General features: G+C 40.5%; 1 protein-coding gene and 1 long non-coding RNA gene across 2 annotated transcripts; one reads left to right on the top strand and one right to left on the bottom strand.

Moving 5' to 3' along the window:
• Nucleotides 1-5,642: 5,642 nt before the first annotated feature.
• On the top strand, nucleotides 5,643-10,566 carry LOC124271215 (fibrinolytic enzyme, isozyme C-like). The gene is made up of 6 exons (XM_046706293.1): nucleotides 5,643-5,718; nucleotides 6,955-7,126; nucleotides 8,393-8,483; nucleotides 8,804-8,972; nucleotides 9,533-9,687; nucleotides 10,376-10,566. Exons 1-6 carry the CDS (start codon nucleotides 5,679-5,681, stop codon nucleotides 10,529-10,531), a joined length of 783 nt encoding a protein of 260 aa, XP_046562249.1. The 5' UTR covers nucleotides 5,643-5,678; the 3' UTR covers nucleotides 10,532-10,566.
• A 2,737-nt stretch (nucleotides 10,567-13,303) lies between these two features.
• LOC124271214 lies at nucleotides 13,304-14,129 on the bottom strand. The gene is made up of 3 exons (XR_006896976.1): nucleotides 13,917-14,129; nucleotides 13,592-13,652; nucleotides 13,304-13,367 (listed from the first exon to the last, which is right to left on the bottom strand). It is a non-coding gene; the product is annotated as an uncharacterized LOC124271214 (long non-coding RNA).
• Nucleotides 14,130-21,072: the final 6,943 nt, after the last annotated feature.

Raw genomic sequence — 21,072 nt, 5'->3', positions numbered from 1 at the left:
GCTTTTAAGGTATGGTAACGATCGACCCCGAGTGAGTGAGTGAGTGGGTGAGTGACTGGGAGAGTGGATGAGTGGGAGGGTGGGTATGTGATTGATTGATTGATTGATTGATTGATTGATTGACTGACTGACGTACTGACTGATTGACTGATTGATTGATTGATTGATTGATTGAGTGAGTGAGTGAGTGAGTGACTGATTGACTGATTGATTGATTGATTGATTGATTGATTGATTGATTGATTGATTGATTGATTGATTGAGTGATTGAGTGATTGAGTGACTGATTGACTGATTGACTGATTGACTGATTGATTGAGTGAGTGAGTGAGTGAGTGAGTGAGTGAGTGAGTGAGTGAGTGAGTAAGTGAGTGAGTTACAGTTTAACGTCACATCGGCAATATTTAAGCCAAACCATGGCTAGACATATTTTACATAAATAGCTTATATCTATAAACTGAATAAATCCTGTTGTCAAAGAACAGTAAGCTAGATTATCACATATTTGTAAAAACTGAAAATCAAATAATAAAGTAAGAATTCACTATACAAGATGTGAACTGGCAAGAGATCGCTAGAAACGAAAGTTAGGCCACCATACTAGGGGCTGTGGAATACAAGTTCTGTTTCCTGTACGGTTTCCAAGAAGGATATATTCAATCCCTCCAGCTGCTAGCGACTGTACGCAAGTTTTTGCAGTTTCTATGAAATATACAAACTATCTGCGATTAGAAACTGTGGTAGATATGAATATTCTGTAAATGAAGTGGGCTTACAGACCGAGTTAATGAGTGAGTATGATTTTTAGTCGCATTTAACAAAATTCAAACATTATCCCAGCGCGGGGACACAAGAAACGGACTTACATTGCACCCATGTAATCGAATCCGGGTCTTTGGCGTGACGAGTTACAAGGCTACCCTAACGCCCCTCCTAACAAGCACGGCATACCTTAGACGAACAACTGATAACAATTAGGGCGATACTGAGTTCAAACCATGACTAAGGGACATAACTTATAACAGCGAATTGTTCCACTGAAACACAGGTGGTCCTTCCTTGTTGAAAATTATTCTAAAGTCCTGATAATATATTCGCATATCACGTATCTCGGTAAAAGTCCTCAACTGGCTTGCTTGTTTGTTGTTTACGCCGCACTCAGCAATATTCCAGGTATATGGCGGTAGTCTGTAAATAATCGAGTCTGGAAAGAACCATCCAGTGATCAATATCATGAACATCGATTCACCTGCTTAATGTCGGGATCTTCTTATACTTTTGGCAGACACGACAGTGTTCACCTGCTTAATGTCGGGATCTCCTCCCACTTTTGGCACACACACCATTGTTTACTTGCTTAATGTCGGGATCTTCTTCCACGTTTAGCACACACACCATTGTTCAACTGCTTAATGTCGGGATCTTCTCCCTCTTTTGGCACACCATTGTTCACCTGCTTAATGTCGGGATCTTCTCCCACTTTTGGTAGACACACCATTATTCACCTGCTTAATGTCGGGACCTTCTCCCACTTTTGACACTCACACCATTGTTTACTTGCTTAATGTTGGGATCTTCTCCCATTTTTGGCTCACACACCATTATTCACCTGCTTAATGTCGGGATCTTCTCCCACTTTTGGCACACTCACCATTGTTCACCTGCTTAATGTCGCGATCTTCTCCCACTTTTGGTAGACACACCATTATTCACCTGCTTAATGTCGGGATCTTCTCCCACTTTTGGTAAACACACCATTATTCACCTGCTTAATATCGGGATCCTCTTCCACGTTTGGCACTCACACCATTGTTCACCTGCTTAATATTGGGATCTTCTCCCACTTTTGGCACTCACACCATTGTTCACCTGCTTAATGTCCGGATCTTCTCCCACTTTTGGCACTCACACCATTGTTCACTTGCTTAATGTTGGGATCTTCTCCCATTTTTGGCTCACACACCATTGTTCACCTGCTTAATGTCGGGATCTTCTCCCACTTTTGGCACACACACCATTGTTCACCTGCTTAATGTCGGGATCTGCTCATACTTTTGGCACACACACCATTGTTCACCTGCTTAATGTCGGGATCTGCTCATACTTTTGGCACACACACCATTGATCACCTGCTTAATGTCGGGATCTTCTCCCACTTTTGGCACAAACACCATTGTTCACCTGCTTAATGTCGGGATCTATTCCCACGTTTGGCACTCACACCATTGTTCACCTGCTTAATGTAGGGATCTTCTCCCACTTTTGGCACTGACACCATTGTTCACCTGCTTAATGTTGGGATCTTCTCCCACTTTTGGCACTCACACCATTATTCACCTGCTTAATGTCGAGATCTTCTGACACTTTTGGTAGACACACCATTGTTCACTTGCCTAATGTTGGGATCTTCTCCCACGTTTGGAACTCACGCCATTGTTCACCTGCTTAATGTCGGGATCTTCTCCCACGTTTAGCACACACACCATTGTTCACCTGCTTAATGTCGGGACCTTCTCCCACTTTTGACACTCACACCATTGTTTACTTGCTTAATGTTGGGATCTTCTCCCATTTTTGGCTCACACACCATTATTCACCTGCTTAATGTCGGGATCTTCTCCCACTTTTGGCACACTCACCATTGTTCACCTGCTTAATGTCGGGATCTTCTCCCACTTTTGGTAGACACACCATTATTCACCTGCTTAATGTCGGGATCTTCTCCCACTTTTGGTAGACACACCATTATTCACCTGCTTAATGTCGGGATCCTCTTCCACGTTTGGCACTCACACCATTGTTCACCTGCTTAATGTTGGGATCTTCTCCCACTTTTGACACTCACACCATTGTTCACCTGCTTAATGTCCGGATCTTCTCCCACTTTTGGCACTCACACCATTGTTCACTTGCTTAATGTTGGGATCTTCTCCCACTTTTGGCACACACACCATTGTTCACCTGCTTAATGTCGGGATCTGCTCATACTTTTGGCACACACACCATTGTTCACCTGCTTAATGTCGGGATCTTCTCCCACTTTTGGCACACACACCATTGTTCACCTGCTTAATGTCGGGATCTTCTCCCACTTTTGGCACACACACCATTGTTCACCTGCTTAATGTCGGGATCTTCTCCCACGTTTGGCACTCACACCATTGTTCACCTGCTTAATGTAGGGATCTTCTCCCACTTTTGGCACTGACACCATTGTTCACTTGCTTAATGTTGGGATCTTCTCCCACTTTTGGCACTCACACCATTATTCACCTGCTTAATGTCGAGATCTTCTGACACTTTTGGCAGACACACCATTGTTCACTTGCTTAATGTTGGGATCTTCTCCCACGTTTGGAACTCACACCATTGTTCACCTGCTTAATGTCGGGATCTTCTCCCTCTTTTAGCACACCATTATTCACCTGCTTAATGTCGGGACCTTCTCCCACTTTTGGCACTCACACCATTGTTCACTTGCTTAATGTTGGGATCTTCTCCCATGTTTGGCACTGACACACTATTGTTCACCTGCTTAATGTCGGGATCTTCTCCCACTTTTGGCACACACACCATTGTTCACCTGCTTAATGTCGGGATCTTCTCCCACGTTTGGCACTCACACCATTGTTCACCTGCTTAATGTAGGGATCTTCTCCCACTTTTGGCAGAGACACCATTGTTCAGACACACCATTATTCACCTGCTTAATATCGGGATCTTCTCCCACTTTTTGGCACACACACCATTGTTCACTTGCTTAATGTCGCGATCTTCTCCCACTTTTGGCACACACACCATTGTTCACCTGCTTAATGTTGGGATCTTCTCCCACTTTTGACACACACACCATTGTTCACCTGCTTAATGTCGGGATCTTCTCCCACTTTTGACACACACACCATTGTTCACCTGCTTAATGTCGGGATCTTCTCCCACGTTTGGCACTGACACACTATTGTTCACCTGCTTAATGTCGGGATCTTCTCCCACTTTTGACACACACACCATTGTTCACCTGCTTAATGTCGGGATCTTCTCCCATGTTTGGCACTGACACACTATTGTTCACCTGCTTAATGTCGGGATCTTCTCCCACTTTTGGCACACACACCATTGTTCACCTGCTTAATGTCGGGATCTTCTCCCACGTTTGGCACTCACACCATTGTTCACCTGCTTAATGTAGGGATCTTCTCCCACTTTTGGAAGAGACACCATTGTTCACCTTCTTGATGTCGAGATGTTCTGCCACGTTTAGCACATACACCATTGTTCACTTGCTTAATGTCGGGATCTTCTCCCACTTTTGGCAGAGACACCATTGTTCAGACACACCATTATTCACCTGCTTAATATCGGGATCTTCTCCCACTTTTTGGCACACACACCATTGTTCACTTGCTTAATGTCGCGATCTTCTCCCACTTTTGGCACACACACCATTGTTCACCTGCTTAATGTTGGGATCTTCTCCCACTTTTGACACACACACCATTGTTCACCTGCTTAATGTCGGGATCTTCTCCCACTTTTGACACACACACCATTGTTCACCTGCTTAATGTCGGGATCTTCTCCCACGTTTGGCACTGACACACTATTGTTCACCTGCCTAATGTTGGGATCTTCTCCCACTTTTGGCACACACACCATTGTTCACCTGCTTAATGTCGGGATCTTCTCCCAATTTTGGCACTCACACCATTGTTCACTTGCTTAATGTCGGGATCTTCTGATACTTTTGGCAGATACACCATTGATAGATCGAAAGGTTTGAACTACACAACGTCTTAGTGGCCAAATATAACAAATGTAACTCTTGGGAGTACACGTTCTAAGTAAAGTACAGATTCTAGCACTCTATGTTGTTTTGTCCATATAAGAGTCGGAACCATACTACCAGAGTGAGTGAGTGAGAGTTTTGTTTTACGCCGCTTTTAGCAATGTTCCAGCGATATCATGGCTTTGGACACCAGAAATGGGCTTCACACATTGTACCAATGTGGGGAATCGAACTCGGGTCTACACTTTAACCATTAGGCTACCCCACCGCCCCACTATCAGTGTGAAGCTTGAAGACTGTACTGTATCCAAATTTAACATGTTACGTGTAAGCTGTGTTAAACACAAGTCACACACTCACTCACTCACTCATGCACTCACTCACTCGCTTAATATATCGTAGTATCTTATTGTGCTAGCACCAAACGTCAGGGCTGTCACCCACACATGCACGTGCAGCGATATATAATTTTGACTTCGACGTTCAAAACCCCATTGCACCTCACTTCGCAACGTCAAAAGGGTAAAACTACTCTCTCAAAAGTACGTTCTACTTGTTTTCGATTTCGTATGTTTTGTAAATATGTTTAATTCATCCTCAACAACATGACGAGTTCAACATATCGAAGGGATTTGTTGCGGAGAAAAGGTCCACGTGTTCTTTGGGTGACGACGTGTGCCAGTTCAGACTACAGTATAAAATGTATGGGACTTCACATAATATCAAGTAGGTTTCCAACCGATACATGGTAATATCATAAACATTATGTGACAGATGGTTTGTTCTCAAGCTATTGAAGAAACTATGGGAAAGAACACCTTGTCTCCCAATTCTGTGTATAAATTGATGTTGAACGTTCACTTCCAACACAGACAGTGACGACCTCGCCACAATGATCTTCATCATCGCAGCTTTAGTGTCCGTGGCCGCCGGTAAGTTGTCGTACATTTATTTTAGTTATTTCTTTAGTCCATTTCTCCTTTAAAATTATTGCCTTATAACCCAGATCTAAACAAGAATTCATGAAAGATTGTGAAATGACCATTGAAACTCGGGTGAGCATGAAGTGTGTACCCCTCCTTTTCTCAATAGTGCGCGCACGCACACACACACACACACACGCACGCACACACACACACACACACACACACACACACACACACACACACACACACACACACACACACTTCTAAAAAAGCTGTATCCGCCCCTGGCCCCCGAGGACAAAAACCTATATGACTCTTCTGTACTCAATCTTATCCATTTCTGCCGTTTCAAGAGGAGTACATGTGATTAGATGTCACGTGACAGGAAGCTAGCGACGTGTGCATGTCAATATTACGTTTAAGTGATGAATATAAACCATTCTTAGTATCACACAGTTATTTTTATCATGCACATATCAGAAGTATTTTAGGCCCAAAACCTTTTGATAGCCCCTTGTAAGCATTTTCAGAAAAAACTGACGATTAGAACAATTACTTATTGACTCCAACTAAAATAAAAGTCGCTCGGGAAACTTGACCATCCAAACCCTTAAACAAATAAATCCGATAAAACACTTTAAATATTTATGATAAATATTTTCTAAAAGTCCGTGGTACGATTTCGAGCATGTGTTTAAGAATTACTATCAATCAGGGATGATTCCTTGAGGTCGCAAAAAGTAGAGTCTATCCTACCCTGGTGTGGCGCGGGCAAAGTCAAGTCAATTGTTCACCTACAACTGTTATCCTAAAGTGAGTGAGTTTAGTCTTACGCCGCTTTTAGCAATATTCAAGCAATATCACGGCGGGGGAACCCAGAAATGGGCTTCACACTTTATTCCCATGTGGGGAATCGAACCCGGGTGTTCGGCGTGATGAGCGAACGCTTTAACCACTAGGCTACCCAACCGCCCGTTATTATATAACTTCTAAACAAGAGTCCTTTAACGCACAGTTTCAAATAATATGGTCTATTGTACCCAAGAAGTCCAAATGCCGGATCTCATTCAATATTGTTCGACACAAGTGAAAAGAAATCCGCCTTGTTTTTCCACACACTTAATTGGAATACAGTATTTTCCCAATATTGACATTTTTTAAAAACGCTGAAAATAGAGAAATTCGATTTTTATTCGACACTGAACTTTTGAACTGTTCCCTGACATTATGTTCTGGTTTCAGCCGCCCCATCCACCCGTATCGTGGGTGGTTCTGAGGCAGCACAGCACAGCCACCCGTACATCGCCTCCCTCCAGCGGGCCACTCTGGGCATTTTCTGGTCTCACAGCTGTGGATGCAGTCTCATTGCTCCGAGGTGGTGCCTCACCGCCGCTCACTGCGTGGACGGTGCCAGGTACATTTGAATATACTGTTCATCAATGTTCCTGCTTCTTACTGATGTTTGTGTTCACGCCAACCATTCCTTTGTTTTCTGTGTTTGGGAAGCGGCACGTGGTAAAGCGTCTTGCAAGTTACAGATGACGTCATCCATTGTTTATGACATCACATATGTAACGTGACATCGTGAGTCGATTTCGTGATCGATGTGACGCGCATCTACTCAAGTCACTGAGTCTTACAACCGGTCCTCTAAGTCACCCCTAAAGACAGATAACGGACCCTTTGGACAGAACTGGGTTCCTACGGGGCAATCCCAGCGGGGAACCCCTCCGCTAGTCTTACGACGAGATACTGGGGACACTTTCCATACATGAACACTGTGAGCTCCTAGTTGTACAACGCCTTCTGTCCCCAGTTCATCCGCCGCTTAACAAACCTAACAATGCTATACATGATCTGCGTTCTGGGGGACAGCATGCATTGCTCAGTGGATGAATCCATTCCAATTGAAGAATGGACTAACCTGTGAAGATCCGGGTATCAAGCTACCCATGCTTGTCGTAAGAGGCGACGAACGGGATTGGGTGGTCAGGCTCTCTGACTTGGTTGGCATATGTCATCGCATCCCAGTTGCGTAGATCGATGCTCATGCTGTTGATCACTGGATTGTCTGGTCCTGACTGGTTACAGACCGCCGTCAGTTAGATGGGAAAATGCCGAGCGCAAACAATGTGCATAAATTCAAATTGAAAATCGCTTCTAGCGAGCAGTACTGAGATGCAGTTATCGCAGCTATCATCATCTGTTTCCAGGTTTGAATCCCAACTGTGTTTGCCACACAGAAATGCTTGGAAGTAACAGTGTTTCAGCCCTGTTGTTGATTATGCAGAACCGCGGATATAGTTGCCCATATCATGGTGTTTTCTGCATCTCTCGTGGGTTTTCCCATATGAATCGGTACTGAGGATCTACTTATACCGTACCATATATCTCGGAATTTCTGAAAAATACATTTTTCTCTTGCTAAGAATGATGCTTGCTCTTGACGATTTCGGGAAATTGTTCCCATCGCGCTAATGATACAATGTCCATGACATTTTAATGAGACGAGTGATGGATTGCAACCGTAGACTGACTGAGGTGATATCTCCGTGACGTGGACTCGTTACATCTGGAAACAGAGAGTAATATGTGCAATAATCTACGACCTATGATAAATTATGAGCCGATCACCTTGGGTTATCTGCCCCTTGTTGACTAATGCTGACTTATGTTCCAGCGCCAGCTCCCTGAGGGTTCAACTGGGCGAACACAGTCTCAGCAGCACGGAGTCAGGAGAACAGAGGATTGGGGTCACAAGAGTTGTCATGGTAGGTTGCTAGGTGGCGCTTGTGACATCACGTTAGGTGCTTCGGTAGGTGGCGCCTGTGACACGCCACGTCCAGTGCTTCCATTGCTGGCTACAGTGATTGGTAAACTTTGGCGTTCATGAAGAAATTCATGAGCAAAGTAAAATATGAACTGGTATCCTTTGCCATTTAGGAACTCTTGAAGATTTTATTTTTCCCGGTTTCCATGATAGCAAATTGGACTTACAGGCTTATGTCAACACGAGCTTGACTGTTGCACTCAACAGAACATAAACGATTGGTGGGAATACGAGTATTCCATTTTTGTATATTCTATTCAGCATCCTGGCTACAACGGTAACGCAGCCGGCTACCCTAACGACATCGCCTTGTTGGAACTGAACAGTGCTGCCTCAATCACCAACACTGTCCAACTGATCGATGTCTCTCCCGAGGGCGCTTCGTATGATGGTGAAGACGTCATCATTTCCGGTTGGGGAAGAACTGTCGGTAAATATGAAAACGAAAAAGGATTGTTTCTTCGAGTGAGTGAGTGAGTGAGTGGTTTTCAGTCACAACAAGGCTTGTCAACTAAACTTAGGAAAAACATCTCCAGGTTTTGTCATAGAGAAGTTCAGTACATGATGCAAGAGTTGTATAAAATTCTGCTTAAAGGCAGAGTCGATTTTACGATTCCGACTATATTATCAGAATGTGTTTGTGAATCAATATCAAGTAGTTATGACAGCAGGTGTCCGCACAAAGGTAACCGTCACAAACACATGCAGAGGCAAGTGAAATGTCCACCTGTTAACCATTTGTAAAGTGAGAGAGTGGGTTAAGATTTAGTCCGCTTTCTAGCAATATTCAAGCAAAATCACGCCGGCGGACACCAGAAATGGGCTACGCAAATTATACCCATGTGGGGAATCGAATCAGGGTCTTCGGCTTGACGAGCGAACGCTTTAACCACTAGGCTACCCCTCATTAGTAAAGTAGTGAGTAAGTATACTATCATATTAGTTTAATGCTGTCTTTTGTATATTTGGTCCTCATCACTATGTTTGCAGGAGGCGGGACTCTCCCAGACAGACTGCAAGAGGTGACTATGCAGAAGATCTCAAACGCTCAATGCAGCAGCATGTGGGCTTCCGTCAGCGGTGCCACCATCAACGACCAACACATCTGCATCTACGACAGTAGTCAACAAGCTTCAGCTTGCAATGTGAGTTGCACTTTTCATGATGGCTCTGATCATCTGTTTCTATTCTAGTTTTATACATTAGAATTCCAGTTCGGGTCTAATACCTACTTCCGGCTGTCTGGTTCCAATTTTTTAAAATGCTACAATCTTTCAAATGTTACAATCTGCACGATAAGTGCATATTATTTTACGTATTGCATCTGTTTTGGTTTTAAACTCCACGGAACCAATTCAATAATCTTCAAACATCTCTACAAAAACGAGTCTGTGGTAGGTTTCGACTGCACAGTTAGCATGTGACGAAACACACACATGTACCGGTAACAATGTCTTGTTTAAAGCAGAGAGCGACGTCTCAATGTAGATTCTTACACCCTGCCAAGCTAAAGAGCATGTTTATTAATCACCATCAAATTGTAATGTTGTAGGGTGTTCTATAACTCCAAACAGTACAAGTCAGGTACCTTTTCACATTGCACTCATATTATTTGAGCCACAACATCTAACTCGCTAATAATACCTGTCTAGAAAGGACAGTAAAACAAGATCACAGGTATGGAATAGGATACCAGTTAGACAGGAACTGAAACTCAGTACCGTAATCCACATTCTGCCAGCTAAATAAAACGGCAAATTTAGATGATAATTTTACACTTGTAGACCTGTTGTGTGTACCAGCTAAGATGTTGTCAATGGTTACTGTTGTCAGGGTGATAGCGGTGGACCAATGATCATCAGAAATGGCCAGTCTGATGTTCTGATTGGCGTGACGTCATGGGGAATCAGCACGTGCGGAGGGGACTATCCCAGCGTCTACACGCGTGTGTCAGAGTACATTCCCTGGATCAACAGCAATGTCAACTAAATTGTAAAAAGGATCAATAAAGTGATCAGCTGGTGCATGACTTGCTTTGTTTTCTTAAGCGTTCTTTTATGTTGGTGTTGTTTAAAGCCGCACTCAGCAGTATTCCAGCCTTACGAAGTCAGTAAAAAATCGATCAGACAATCTAGTGACTGACATGAGGAACGATCTACGCAATTAGAATACGATCACATGTTTCAACCAAGTCAATGAGCTTGGCCACCTGATCTTGTTGTTTGTCCTTGTTTCTAGTCAGTGACAGAGTGAGTGACAGTCAGACGCCATGTACAGAGTAATGACTACAAAGTGAGTGAGTTTTACACCGTTTTTAGCAATATTCCAGCAATATCACAGCTGGTCACACCAGAAATGGGCTTCACACCCTCGGGACTTCAACGTGACGAGCGAACGCTTCAATCACTAGGCTACGCCACCGCCCCAATAATAACTAAATTCTAACAGTTTATGTCAAAAAGGCATATACCTTTAATTGCTATTGCCATATACAAATAACGGACAAGGCCCCCCCCTGGCCTGTAGTAAGACAACAACACTGGGGGATAATTGTTTGAAAGAGTTAGCAAAAACGTAAGGACAACAATTCAACATTGATCTCGAGAACCGTCTTCAGGTTGTAACGTCCGTTTATCTCTGAAGATCGAAAACAATTTTTTTTTGATGTTGTACAGCTAATTTCAAGATTCAGTCCTACAGAAGCTCTAAAGATGGGGCCTTTGCTGTGCGCCTTTATTGTTTAAACATATCAGAAAGTGAACATGTATTGCTTAAATGTTCATAATGTACGAACTAAATAAGTACCAAATCTTTACTATGTTAAGCTAAATAATTACAAATTTATAAATCTTCTAAATACCCGAACAGCCAATTATTTTATGTTATACTTTGGTTTAGTTATATCTTGGAACAAATTTCCAACATTAAAGTTAACTTGATTACATACAGAGCTTTAAATAAGACTAGTCATAGCAGTATATCCTTTAGTAAGTTTGTAGTAACTATATTTAGTAAGTATTTAGTAAATAATTTACTTCTTGCTTGTATCTATGAGCGAGGATGCGGGGGGAGCGCTTGCTTTGGAAAAACTCTTTTCCATAGTTTCCCTTCCTGATGAAGAAAACGCCACTTTTGACAAACACAGCCTTTATTGAGGACAAACGATGCCCGAGTCAGACATAAATGACGAGTTTCTGGAAGTACACAAATATTCGTGACTGTATATCATTGACATGAAGCATTAAACAGTTGCCGAAATGGCAAATAATAACTCTTATAGTCTTTTAACACATGAATCAACAGTTACATTATCATTTAAATTAACTGAAGTTAATCCCTTTGCACATTAAAATCTGCAAGTGATAACTTTGGTTACCCCAAAAATAAATGGAAGCAAATAAGAGTGACATTTATGCAATGATTAATGATTTAGTCAGACAAAGCCTCACCTCAATTTATACATACAATACATGTGGCATGGGTGAGTCAATAATAATGACGAGCTGCGGGTGTGTTTGTGAGGTGACGTTTATTCCAACATCATATGTATATGTCAATTATTCAATTGATCACTCAATCACCCTGTAATATAAGAAAGAATGCTATACATAAATCTAAACATACAACAAGTACAGTTACACATAACTAGTTCAAAATAAGTTATTATTATTACATCTAATGTATAAAACAAAATGTACACTGAAAGCAACGTATGCCTAATCTGAATGATACCCTTAAGACTGGTCACATACGTGAGCAGGACAAACAGCCAAATTGAATATACAACCACAATTTCAAGAAAACAAACCATACATCACCAGGCCCGTAGATAACAAAAGTGAGGGAAGTGCAAGTGAGTTGTTAAAGGTAATATACTAAGGTGAGCAGTACCGTCCGTCACTCAGTCCAAACAATAACCATGTTGAATAACTATACCTGTAAATGCTTACACTAAATTAGCTTTATTAGATTTTAGTTAATCAATTAGTTATTAATTTTTATTTAGGTTGTTTTATTTTGTGTGTTTTTAAATACATGTTTGATTCATTCACCCAATGATGCAAGAGAACTGAAAACAGAATAACTGAAGTATATCTAAGACTAAGTAAATCAAAGACTAAGAAGCTATGACGGTGATAAACACATCGTGGTTTGCTAAGTCAAAATAAATAAATAACTGGTACCATAAAGTAAACTAAGGCATGATGAACAAATGCCTGTGTGTAAGTATATAAGGCTTAACAACTACAACTTTATTGTAATACTAAGTAACCTAAGGCTGCATGTTAATGACTGACAGCGTAACACAAATATAGAATGTCTTATGAGCAGAGCAAGTACAACGAAATAGTGAATAACTAACATAATACAGGTTGTAAATTACAGATGAAATAAAAAACAAGCAATTTAAAGGTTGAAAGAGACAATGGTGGACGAACAGTCAGTTGCAACTGGTAATATCCATGTCTATGACGGAAGCTTCCGTAAAGTTTGTTTTGGTTTATCAAAGCTTAGAATGTCAATCACAATCACAAGATATGACGTCACAAAAATTCACAACATGGTTCAAAGTCTCTGCTGACTGCACACTTGTATAGCTGGGGAGGAAATCATAGCATCAAGGAATGCACAACTCACAGTGGATATGATCCACGAATTATCACAAGATGTGGGTGTCCTGTATAGCACGTCAGTTCCTCGCTGGGGGCTTCATTGTTGCAGGGGTGAGTCAATAATAATGACGAGCTGCGGGTGTGTTTGTGAGGTGACGTTTATTCCAACATCATATGTATATGTCAATTATTCAATTGATCAGTCAATCACCCTGTAATATAAGAAAGAATGCTATACATTAATCTAAACATGCAACAAGTACAGTTGCACATAACTAGTTCAAAATAAGTTATTCTTATTACCACTGATGTATAAAACACTACATAATGGTTGTAATTTAATATGCAAATGATCAACTTAAATGATCATAGAGGCGATAATTAAATCACACATATATTATAATTACATACATGATAAAAGATAATATGTACATACCCTGTGGGTGACACCGGGGTGTGTCTATATACCCACACTAGAATTCTGGGTTATTGCATTCCTAAAACAAATAATAAGTACAATATATTACTAAGGCTACATTAATAATGTGGAAAGGACTTTCTTGTTCAATATTGCATTCAAACTACCAATCAAATCATGCTCTCACGCATACATACATTTAGACATTTCATATTGATAAATTAAAAGGTACATTGGCTACTTGATATAAAATGTTAATATTTACAACACTTTATATTATTTATAACATATTTAATGGATAGGTTGAGATTCTATTTAGGTTAATATAAAGTAAATGTCTAACCTGAGCTGTGCTGAATGGCTTGTCCAGTACAGAGTTGTTAGCAGTGTGACTAGAAAAGTGTGCAAATGCTATGGAGGAAAGCTGTAGTTATATAATGTTAATCTAATAGGAAGCTGAGGGCTATTGTATTGAAAGCTAGACTGTTGAGGCCCTAAACAGACCAACTGCTTGGATAAGTAACCCAAGCTTATAAACTAATGAACACAAAAACAACTTGAAATGATAAACATAAAACTTTATTGCTAAAACTATGAACACAATCTCCTGTTACATATGGTATACAAGCATAAAATCGTATTATATATAACTGACTGACTGAGTTTGGTTTTACGCCGCTTTTAGCAATATTCCAGCAACATCACGGCGGGTATTATATATAAATGTGAGCCACCCACAATGGGTTGTGAGAGACTATGAAATAATAGATTACATAAAATTGTACATAAAATCAAATAAATATAATGCACAATACAAATAAGATGAATAATAATATATTAATTGTCAAACAATAAACCTCTCCTCCTCTGTAAAACAAGTTTGCACGTTTTGGCAGTAAAATAAACAACGTCCGGGAATGACATAACATTTTCTCACATCAGTAAAATATCAAAATTGTTAATTACATTGATATAACAAAGCTAAACGGTAATCGGGATACAATATAGTAAAACATAATAACACAATCTTTACAGTTAAACAATCTTTATAATTATTTTCTTCTACTGGTGTGGTATAGCGACCAGTTTCAATACATAGAGGGGCGGTGCCGCAGCGAAAATAGGTACGGCGGTAAAATTGTAACTTATTGCCACCATACATTACTGTCCGCTTTCACGTTTGGCCACTTGAATACCTTGAATACAAGTCTGGCTTGGTTGATGGTACACAGGCGTTCGTAAAATCTGGCGAGGGTGTCCCACTGTCCCGCAGGGCGGAGTCCATCCCACGTCCCCGGATACTACTGCGTTAGGAGAGTATAAGAACGAATAGCTCTATTCTGAGTTAACGGCTTGTAGTGCATACGGACCCCAGATTGCTGCACCATAAAGATTTAATCAACCAGACCCTACAGTCGTACAACTTTGTGAATGTTTCATATCCCATCCTTTTGAATTTTGAACTTGGAGATTGTTAATTCTGGCCCGACTAACAGAGTAAGAGGCAGCTCTCTCCATATCCTAGTGTAGTCCAGGTGCTATGTGAGCAGAATTCCGAGATAGGTGTACGGATCTGTGATATCTAGCTCAATATCTCCACACTTGTAAGAACACGTTGTCCAGGCTCCATATTTCTGACATGTACTACTTTGGACTTCTTTGGATTCACTGACATCTTGTTTTCTACACGCCAGTGTAAACTCAGGAATGACACCATATGCACGTGTGTGGCGCAACTCTCTGTGTGTGTGTGTGTGTGTGTGTGTGTGTGTGTGTGTGTGTGTGTGTGTGTGTGTGTGTTTTGGTGTTCAGTTTCACAGATATATACGTATCTAGCGTTTGAAACACTTATCATTGTTCTAATATTTGGAACTAAGTTAATACCCAGTATACTTTTAATTTTCCTTATTTTCATATGTATCATTGCCTACAGTTGTATCAGGAGAATGATGAAACCACTAATTTAAACTGTTGCCTAAATACATTTCTGCTGATTTCATTTTGTACATTTTTGTCTCGTCTACATAGAAAGACATCTCTTTACACATTATTAATCACTTGTCGACGGGGAATAGTAAAATTGTCTTAGAATGAGTCTTTCAGCAGAATGTTCTTTCCTGACATTATTTTGATAACCCATGCAATTTGAATCCCATCAGAATCGACAAATACAATAACACAAAGACACAAATAATCCGTAAGATCTGTTATAAAAGTTATTTTTGAGCCCAGCGGGGAGCCAATTATTTATTTCAGGCTCATGTTTCGGAGTATCTGCTTAGTGGAAACGGATTAGGCGCTGTTATCCCTACTGGTGCATCAAAGCTGGTGATACATGAAGAATCCATTACACATATCTAAGACATGGTAGTGAAGGGCGAAATGTCACTGTTTGCGATTTAAAGATTTCAGTGTTGGTGTGTCGATTTCATGTGACTGTGCAAAATTTGGTTTTGTTGCAATTATTAGATTTATTGTTAGTGAGCAATTCATCGGTCTCAAATGAAATCAAACGGACTTTAGTTAGACGAGCATTTGGAGCTTTACTGTGTGTCTGTATATATCTAGCTACGGCCGTAACCCGTGGAATTCCAGGTAAGAATTGGTCTGAACAGCAACTCAAGTTTGTAGAAAGAGCCGATAACGAGATCGGGAGGTCTGACTCGCTGACCTGCTTCATGCACATGGTGTCAGTCACGGGATTGTCTGGTCAACACTCAATTATTTACAGGTGCCCTATAGCTGGGATGTTGCTGAATGTTAAACAACGAACAACACAACACAAACAAACCTACCGTAATAATGGTTGATTGAACTAAAGTTTGACACGGGTTACAAAACAGTTGATTGTCCCCTTTTTATCGTACACTGATAAAAGTCTCCAATGCATGAGGAACTACTGAGTTATGTACGTGTGTGAGCGATACTTGATTTAATATATTACAGGCGTCTCATGACCGGCGTCCGTGAAACGCGATCTTTAAACACTATCAAATTTGGCGGAAAGCACAGAGAGACATTCGTGTTCTCAGCAACGTTACAGAATAATCATTTTGGTGATTTGATGAAAAACAGAGATCAGTTGTCACTAAAATGCTACTTTTAGAATTAAAATTACAGAAAAATGTTACCTCTGGCGTTGATATACATGATATTATGTTAGATAAAGCTCTGGTTGGTATCGTAAAGTAAAAGATATTTTAAAAGTAAACGGGTTATATCTACGTGGTAGTCTCGCTTTGATGTAAATGTTCCAGTTTTCATGTCACTGTTAAAACAACTACTGCAGGATAAATTTATTACTTATTGGTACCAGGAAATGAGAAATTCTACTACTTATCAGTTATATAAACAATTTAAGGATACGTTTTGAAATGTATCTAGTTAATGTTTTTAAATTGCATACACAGATATGCACTAAGCAAATTAAGATTATCATCCCATACATTACTAACTGAAACAGGTACATATAGTAGCAGTAAAACCCCAAGGGATAAACGACTATGTATAAATTGTAATTCTCAGGATTTAGAAGGTGAATTTTACTTTTTTTACTTTAATTTCCATTATACTCTCATTTGAGATCTATTCATTTAAAGAAATATTATTGTAAAAATTATTCCGTTTATAAATGTATGACGGTCGTCATATAGCTTGAATACGACTGAATACGGCGTTAAACAACAAACAAACCTAATGACATAAAATTCAGAATTAATTAGAATATATTTTTCCGACTTGATGTGTGAATTCAAGTGCCCATACTAAAGTTGATTGAAAAAAGGACACTGCAATGTTTTTTTCCGAAATTTTGATATGGGTTCTAAAACAGTCAATTATATTCTCCTGTTTGTCATACACTGTTTAGAGTCTGAGGAACTAAGTTATGTATGTGTTTGAAATATACGTGATGTTATAGGCGTCTCATGACCGGCTTACGTGAAACACGAACACTATCCAATATGGCGGAAAATTTGATAGGGGTTTGCGTTTGTGTGTTTCCAACCTATTCTAGAGTCGACGGCAGGTTTCAGAATAATCTTTGATGATTTAATGAAATACAGAGATCAGTAATCACTCAAATGCTACTTTAAGAATTCAGTTCTCGAAAATATCCGATATTTACTTTGAAAACATGCCCAAATAACGCCAGTAATGGCGTTATTTAGGATGTACCTAGTGTTTTAGAGATCACTTTCAGTAATATCGCTTTGCCTAAAATAACACTGGTTGATATCAAAAGGTGAGTCGGGATTGGATGGTTATTCTCGTTGACTTGATTGATGCATGGCATTGTATCCCAACTGCGTTCATCGATGTTCATTATGTTCATCACGGGATTGTCTGGTCCAGACCGGAATATATACAGACCGACGCCATATAGTTTGAATATCGCTCAGTGCGGCGTTACGTAACAAACAGGTTACAGAGTACTGAGACCTAGATCCTGACCCGGGATCCCCACGATTTTGATAATAAAGGACCATTTAAACATATACATACACGCTCGATCCAACGGGACATTTAAACATGTACATACACGCTCGATCTAACGGGACATTTAAACATGTACATACACGCTCGATCTAACGGGACATTTTAACATGTACATACATGCTCGATCTAACGGAACATTTTAACATGTACAAACACACATGTATATATTAGTTATACCAATACCCACTGCGGTGTATGGGGAGGAATACTTCATAGTTGGGTAAAGCCAAAACTATCATTTTACCAGCTGTTGAGAGAATGGTGCCAGGCGAACCGCCATTTACTGTGCAGAGTTGCACCTCTTTGGCGCACCAGAACCCTGATACCAAATGAACCCAACACACTAACGTTACGTCTAACGCAAGTATTTGCTGTCTTCATAACTCCAAGCTAACGTGTAATAGTACTGAACTAATGTACAAAATGGCGTTAATTAAACCCATGGCCGCCAATAAAAATAGGGAAATTCACAACGCAGTACTAAATCTGAATGTTTGCTTTGTTGACATTTCAAACAAGAGAAAGTACAGCGTTCGTTTCACACCTGATCTGTCTATCTTGATTTCATCTGGAGTGAGTGAGTTAGTTTAGTTTTACTCCGCTTTTAGCAATGTCCCAGCAATACCATCGCCTTCTTAGCAAATCAGTCATTTGTGCTTTCAGCAATCTTGACCATACGATAAATTTTAGAAAAATCGACAGCTCACGAATTCAATACCCAAACAATTACATAATGGACAGATAATTCAAACATGTGAGCATGACATGTACCGTGTGGGCGTAAGCGGAGAGAATAACATATTCATGGGCAGATCCAGGAATTTACATTTGGGGAAGAGTTCAGGGGTTAAACCACCCCCACCCCCTCTCTCTCTCTCTCTCTCTCACTGGATCCGCCAATGCTTAGTACCCTTGTCGCAGAACCAAGGAACCATAGAGGTGGTCAGTATAATGAGATTCCCATCTATACGCAGAGAGTCGTGCGCAAAAATGGGCGGGACGTTAATCTCACCACCGATTTTGCTTCTTTTCGGGGGAGGGTGTGGGGCGGGGTGAGTTGAGAAACATTTAGACGCTAAGATCATTGGCCCGGGCCATGCAAAGACGACGAAAAACGTTCTTGCTGAACCATTATTTATAATATTAAAGTACACCTCATGTGCACTCATGCGTACGTGAATCTGTGGGCTAAAACTAAAACTGTGGCGTAAGCATGTTATTTTGTTTCTTTCTTGATGCATTTGTATGGCTGGGGAAGATACAAGCAATTTTAAATTGTACAAATGGAATGTTTGCGAATGCCACAAAATTCGCGAATGAAATGACGCATTTTTACTTGTATTATATGTTCCTGGTTTTTTTTCTGGTGACTCGTCCTTGTGGGGAAGAACACGCTCACCTTATTGCACTTATAATAATATAAGTAATAAGTAATAATAAATATTCCACTTTTATTACCATTATCATTTCATAGTGATTCAGGGGCGGTGGGGTCGCCTAGTGGTTAAAGCGTTCGCTAGTCACGCCGAAGGCCCTGGTTCGATTCCCCACTTGGGTACAATGTGTAAAGCCATTTTCTGGTGTCCCCTGCCGTGATATTGCTGGACTGACTGACTGACTGACTGAGTTTAGTTTTACGCCGCTTTTAGCAATATTCCAGCAATATCACGGCGGGGGACACCAGAAATGGGCTTAACACATTGTGCCCATGTGGGGAATCGAATCCGGGTCTTCGGCGTGACGGATATTGCTGGAATATTGCTGAAGGCGGCGTAAAACCATACTCAGTCAATCTTAGTGATTCATATGTAATAAGAATCGTGAAATAGACTATTGCTATTAGCCGATATTACATACATTTTGATCATGGATGAGGGGCGGTGGGGTAGCCTAGTGGTTAAAGCGTTGGCTCGTCACGCCGAAGACCCGGGTTCGAATCCCCACATGGGTACAATGTGTGAAGCCCATTTCCGGTGTCCCCCGCCGTGATGTTGCGGGAATATTGCTAAAAGCGGCGTAAAACCAAACTCAGTCAGTCAGTGATCATGGATGATATATTTCATCGCACAGATACGCTCCAAACAGTATTACATGGCATCATTTTAACATATTTTATATTGCTTCAGTTCAACAAACCTTATATTTACGGCGTGACCGTATTGGTTAACGCCGCACCAACAGTTGTTGAATGGTGTCATATTGTAGTGAGTACAAGGAAGCTGAGTGGCCTGCAATATACAAGTTATTCTTTGTATTGGTGAAGTGTCACACACCTAAATCCAATCGTGTTTAAAGGAGATAAATTGAATAAGAACTTCTTGAAACATGTATAAAAAATGCACAAAGTACACATTTACACACCCCAAAAATCATATCTGATTTAACTGTTATCTAGATAGGACAAGACAAGACCATTTATTCAGTGTAGAACCCATTGCCCCCATATACAGACATGCAGGCAAAACTTACGAGCGCTTCAATTAATAGAAACTAGGAGGAAATCGAGAATGTAATTTGTTATCAGTGTGTGAGTTTTGTTTTACATTACTTTTAGCAATATTGAAGCAATATCCCGACATAGACACCAGAAATATTCTTCACACATCGTACCAATGTGGCGAATCGAACCCGGTTATTTGGCGTGACAAGCGAACGCTTCAACCACTAGGTTACACCAACGCCCCTGCTTGAGGTGGACAGCTACATGCATGGAGATATACAGTCACATATAGAGCTTAGACGCATATATCATTCACAGTACTCGTGAAAACTAGGGCTATTAAGTGCTGTTAAAACGTATTTCTTATCTTTTGTACAACAGAATGTATATAAGCAGAGGCCATCCATTATTTGTATTTCTTGAGTGTTTTTATTCTTACAAAAGTATATTTACTTCTAGTGTAGTGTAGTTACTAACATACTTATATCTACTAGAAGAATATTCGTCACCTACAAGTAAAACATGAACTTCATCTTCCGAGTACTTTTTGTCATTAAGCCTA

Source organism: Haliotis rubra, unplaced genomic scaffold, assembly GCF_003918875.1.
Source record: "Haliotis rubra isolate DU_JTF1 unplaced genomic scaffold, ASM391887v1 Scf159, whole genome shotgun sequence".
Lineage (NCBI taxonomy): Eukaryota > Metazoa > Mollusca > Gastropoda > Lepetellida > Haliotidae > Haliotis > Haliotis rubra.
This window is presented reverse-complemented; position numbering and strand designations above follow the sequence as displayed.